Below are 5,822 nucleotides of genomic sequence, written 5' to 3'. Positions count from 1 at the left end.
TTAATCAAAAGTATATATTTCAAGAAAATTATCTCTCTCTATCTTTATCACTCTTCATTTAAAAAAAAGCATACAATTCAAGAAAAAACATATAAGATCTTAAAAAAAAGCTTCTCTTAAAAACTTTTAATTTTCATCTTTTTTCTTTATTATAAAAAAAGAGCTTTTCGCTATGAGAGTTTTTCCCATGACTTGTTTGATTATGCTTATAAGTAACTAAGGGACCCCAATTTCCTAGCCTCGCAGTCGCAGGGGAAGTGCATTTTCGTAATTTGATAACCGCCCCAATCTTCGTTCGTTCACCCGTTGCTGTGGCTCCCTCCACCTCTGCTCTCGTTGCGCAAAACCCTAGCCAGAAAGGCTCACTCTATGTTCTCAATTGAAAATCACATGTTTCATTCCAACGTTCCTCGATAGAACACTTCAAATTTCACAAGCAATAGTTTCGATTGCTTTGCCAATATGACTGCGAACAAGAGAAATCCCAAAGAGAAGCCAAATCGCCGCAAGTAAGTTCTATCCAATTTCAACTCTTTTCGCAACCCTAGTTCTTTTCTACATATATGTTAGACGGAGGGAGGGGTTACATAAAGTTTTTTGCATGTTGTTATGTTGTTAATTACATGCTTCTGATAGAGATAGTTGTACAGGGAAGAGAAACCGGAGGAACCGGAGGGACCAAAATACAGAGATCGAGCTAAAGAGCGTAGAGAAGATCAAAATCCTGATTATGAACAAACTGAACTTGGATTTCATGCGGTTGCACCTCCTGGAACCGTAGATCTACGGTAAGGTTTCCACCACCTTATGTTAGTTATATTTGTATCATTCATATTTTTGTTTGCTTTCTCAGTACCAGTGCGTGGTCTTTTATCTAACAATGTCATAATGTTTTGTAGGTCATCTGATGCAAACAAATTATCTATTGAGAAGAGCAAGTACCTTGGAGGTTCGTATTGTACTGTTATTTCCATGTATCTTATGCCCTAATATCTTGTGAACAGGTTTGCTAGGTTATTGGAATTTTGAATTCCCTGTGCCACATGACTCAATAATCTTTTCCTTTTCTGGCATGTGTTATTTTGTTTTTGATTATATTATAACTTGACTGCATTAGAATAGACTTTTTGTATTTATTATTGCAGGCATGATTGTGTAATCATTTTATATCTGAATGGTCTTTGCTTTAGCTAAAAAATCTAAGCCTTAATTGAATTGTTTGTGCTAATAAATAACTTATCATGTTGACTTTATTGATATTGGTCAGGTGATGTGGAGCATACGCATTTGGTCAAAGGTTTGGATTATGCTTTACTGAACAAAGTAAGAAGTGAGATTGATAAGAAGCCAGATGCCGCGGATGATGTTGATGGAAAATCCAGGTAACTTTAAGTCCGAAGTTATGTTGTTTTACTGCTATGGATTAAAGCATTTTATGAATTCTTGTTTGGCTTTTATTTTTAATATGTACTTGTGATTTTCTGACAGAGCATCTAAGGAAGACCAACAAGTGTCGATTCGCACAGCAACTGCTAAGGTTCTTTTACAGATTTCTATAGAATAGGATCTGGAGAATATTTTTTCTATTTAAGTTTTGAGTTTGAAGCTGCTAATTAAAGAATTATTGTAGCCCATTGGTAATGATACCTTTAAACTTTGTTTCAGTCAGTTTATCAGTGGATGGTCAAGCCTCACACCATTATTAAGACAAATGAGATGTTCCTCCCTGGTCGAATGACATTTATTTTTAACATGGTGAGAATTTACATTTTGTTGACAAGGTTCTGGTGTTTTGTAGGAGATTCCTGGCTGTTTCTCATTTTCAATAATTCTTACTTAGCATTTAGCTTCTTTTGAAAGCTCATTTTATTTGTGATATTATTTACTTATACTCTTATACTTTCATAGAATTGGTATGTCTACCAGCATGTATGTGTGTGTATACTTGTGTCCCAAGAAATAAGCTTTGGCAGTCCACTATGACACTATCTACAGATGTCGTCATCTGCTCTTGTTTTATGTGTGTATTTATAAAACTAATCTGTTACCTTATGTGAGAGATGACATGCGAGGAGTAAATCTTAACTGTTAGATTTATATGAACAGTCAAGGCTCAAACTAAAACATCAAGTCATGCAAGTTCATTAAAAATATCATATGAGAGTCATATGACTCGATGTTTTAAGCTTGACCATTCTTACGAATCTAATGGTCAAGTGCCAGTGCTTTGCCAGTACTGCAGGTTATCCAATGCAAAATCATCATCTTGAACATAAGTCATGCAACGTCTGGGCTGTGGCTAGTACTCCATCTTGCATTCTTCTTTATTTTGATTTGGATATGCACAAATTATGTGATACCTGAAAATAATAATAGTCCAAATAACGGTGGGAAGAAAGAGTTATCCAGTTATCTTGATAGAATAGATATACTGAGAATAGGGTGGTTATTTTGGTAACTTCTTGTTTAAAGCTTATGGAAATGGACTGGTTGATCGAATCCTTTTAGAGTTTTTTTTTATTCTCTGAAATCAGGTTTCTGACAGTAATTCTCGTTGTTAATCTGGTAGGAGGGTGGATACCATCATGATATTCCAACGACCTTACACCGAAGTAAAGCTGACTGTCCAGTGCCAGAGGTTTATGATCTTGCTGATTCCTTTTTGACAGTTGCTCATTTACATTGGACAGCTTGTCTAATATATATTGCCTGATATACTTTGCTCTTATTTTGCACAGGAAATGGTTACAGTCAATGTTGATGGATCTGTTCTAGATAGAATTGCTAAAATAATGTCATATCTTCGTCTTGGTTCTTCTGGGAAGGTCCTAAAGAAGAAAAAGAAGGAAAAAGATGCAAAAGGTAATACTACACTGAGCAGTTCATTTTGGAGTTTAGGTTATAATCTTCTATATGCATGTTTATGTGAGTTCAAGCAATTTTATTCCAAAACTGATACAACTATGGATATCTAGAAGGCTGAATGTTTAGTAACGGAGTAGAGATAATAGAGAAAAGGGTAGGAAAGAATGAATTTTATTGATGGAAAGCAAACAAACATACAAGAGATGAAATCTGTTCACAAGGGGCTCTCCCCTTCAACTAAGCACTCTCGGCCTAACTCCAAATTCTGTCCAAAGATATTCCTAATAGAGGGTTACCCCCCTTATATGCAAAAATGAGGCTGAATTGTCTAACTGTCAAGCCCCTTACTCAATAACCCTTCTAACTGCCTAACGGACTGAAGTAACTAACCAACTAACCCAACTGCTTGTCTTCTGTCTTCTGTTGTATACTTTCAAGACCTTGGGTTCTTCTGTTTTTCCTTGCGTGAAAAAAAAAATATGCTGCCATGTAAGTTAGATGCATTTATGTAAAAGATCATGATGGTTCTGTTCACAAGCACAGTTTGTGGTGAGCTATTTAAAAAAAAAAAAAAAATAGGGCGAAACTCTTAAGTTTCTTCATGAGGTTGAGGAGCCTACGACAATGGTGTGGACAATTTTCCTCCCTTTATTCTCAATGTTAAAGAAATAACCAGGAAGAGATGAATGATAGCATTCAGTATCCTTTATTATATGCATTTTTTTTTTTGATAATTTTGTTGGGAATTAATGCTTAGTGGGTTCCGGGCACTCTCCTTTATATACACAGGGAAGACTTCGGCTGTTGGTAATGGATATGACAAAGAGGATAAGCCACAAAAGGTTGAAGGCGGTGGTCCAAAGAATCAAACAGAAAGAGAATTCATCCCACCACCTCCACCTCCCTTAAAGAAAAATCTTCTTAATTCAAGGGATAAACAAGGCCCAGCTGTTGCTAGGGCAGAAGAGGATGACATTTTTGTAGGTGATGGTGTTGAGTATGATGTACCTGGTAAAGAGTTGAGCCAGAGCCCCATCTCTGAGGACATGGAAGAGTCTCCAAGGAACAAAGAAAAGCCTTCATATTTCACTGAACCTAGTTATGGTCCTATCCCACCCTCTATGCTGCCTCAAGAGTGGCAAGAAACGGTAAGTTGGAGCTGTATATGTTTAATGTTGAATTTTGGGTTTGCTAGTGGAATATAATTAGAAAAAATCCCCTACTCCTGTTTCCCCTTCAGTAAAATTTTATATGACGTTGAGAACTAGTCAAGAAATTTGTTATACTATTTGTGCTTCTCTCAAGTTTTGTTCTGCTTGAACTGTGTTTGATGGTTTATCGAGTTTCTATCTTTCTTTAATTTCACTATTTGGTCTCAGAATGGATATGATATAATGCAAACCCAAGCCTTGGCTGGTGGCTACCAAGGAGAGTGGCAGGAGTACCAGTATGCTGAACAATTGGCTTACCCAGATCAATATCTTCAGCAAAATATGCAAGCTTATGATGTGCAAGCAGGTTTAAATATTCCACATGATCCACGCTTTATGACTCAAGAAGAGAAGGATCGAGGTTTAGGATCAGTGTTTAAGCGAGATGACCAGAGACTTCAACAGCTGAGGGAAAAAGATGCCCGTGAAAAAGATCCCAACTTCATCTCGGAGAGTTACTCTGAATGTTACCCAGGGTATCAAGAATATCACCGTGAGATAGTGGACAGTGATGATGAAGATGACTTGTCCAAAATGGATATGGGTGGAAGGGTAAGTAATATTTGGTTCACTTAAGAGGAATCTGACTGCATTTCTTTTTATTTAGTTTTGAGTGGTGTACAATACATCTTGTCAGTATTTCAGTAAATTTTTATATAAAAATAAAAGTAAAAAACCGTAATGACCATTATACTTGCTATTTTTCTTAAAATAACACTTTACAAAAAAAAAAAAAAAAAAAAGGTATTTAGGGGAAAAAATGTTGATAAATCTTCTTGTCTGGATTGTGTCAAATTATAAGTGAGTGATGTGACCAAAGTTAAAATACTGAAATGTGCACACTCTCAACAGGCAAAGGGGCGTCTTCATAGATGGGACTTTGAAACTGAAGAGGAATGGGCCACTTACAATGAGCAGAAGGAAGCAATGCCAAAAGCTGCATTCCAGTTCGGTGTGAAGATGCAAGATGGTCGGAAGACCCGAAAGCAAAATAAGGACCAGAAGCTCAATAATGATTTGCACAAGATCAATAAGATACTTGCCAGAAAGAAGATGGAAAAGGATAATGGTGAGGCTGGCCAACATTACGATGATGAGCCACAACCCGGAAAGAAGCTCCGAATATAAGTCTTAGTCACCACACTGTAGTATTTATAATCTGAGATGAAAATTCCATTTATATCTGAAGATGGTGATGTAGAAATATGATCTATTTTCCCCCCCTTGTTTAGAATCATTAGGTTGTTTTTATATGTTCATAGAAATGAAAATAAATATTCAAAAACAAAAAAATAGCATTAAGATAACCGAGTGGGTAAAATGATGTTAAATCTAACACCTAGTGTTTATTATGACCAGTAAGAACCTAAAATTCATCATAGTACTATAAACCTGCTTTGTTTTATAGGCCTATACAGTCAACAGACATCATCTAGGGGTTTTAACCATGCTGGCGTCTTTATATATTAAACAAAGGTTATATTTATCTAATGTTGCATAAGATAAATAAGTTTTTTGCGCATACAAAATGAAGATGGGTTTTACAGCTATTTTTTTTTCTCTTCTTTTATAGGAGTCCCATTTATAATTTTATTTTTATAACATAAGATAATCATTTTTCTACAACATAAAATAAATATAACTCATTAAACAAAGGCTTTTGATTTTTTCATGCAACAGGAGATAAATATTTTACGTGATAGACATATTTTGTGTAGGGCTTACGTCTATTAAAAAAAATAAAAA

General features: G+C 35.6%; 1 protein-coding gene across 1 annotated transcript; it reads left to right on the top strand.

Annotated features, from left to right (window-relative positions):
• Positions 1-255: 255 nt before the first annotated feature.
• On the top strand, positions 256-5,356 carry LOC133308042 (suppressor of mec-8 and unc-52 protein homolog 2). The gene is made up of 11 exons (XM_061508628.1): positions 256-509; positions 651-788; positions 900-949; positions 1,268-1,382; positions 1,489-1,537; positions 1,666-1,755; positions 2,570-2,638; positions 2,739-2,862; positions 3,655-4,013; positions 4,245-4,628; positions 4,929-5,356. The coding sequence occupies exons 1-11, from the start codon at positions 463-465 to the stop codon at positions 5,202-5,204; spliced, it is 1,701 nt and encodes a 566-aa protein (XP_061364612.1). The 5' UTR covers positions 256-462; the 3' UTR covers positions 5,205-5,356.
• The last annotated feature ends 466 nt before the right edge of the window (positions 5,357-5,822 follow it).

Source organism: Gastrolobium bilobum, unplaced genomic scaffold (genome assembly GCF_033153095.1).
Source record: "Gastrolobium bilobum isolate Gb01-03AN ecotype WA unplaced genomic scaffold, APGP_CSIRO_Gbil_v1 utg22574, whole genome shotgun sequence".
NCBI lineage: Eukaryota > Viridiplantae > Streptophyta > Magnoliopsida > Fabales > Fabaceae > Gastrolobium > Gastrolobium bilobum.
The sequence above is the reverse complement of the archived record's forward strand: the minus strand, read 5'-3'. Positions and strand labels throughout refer to the sequence as shown.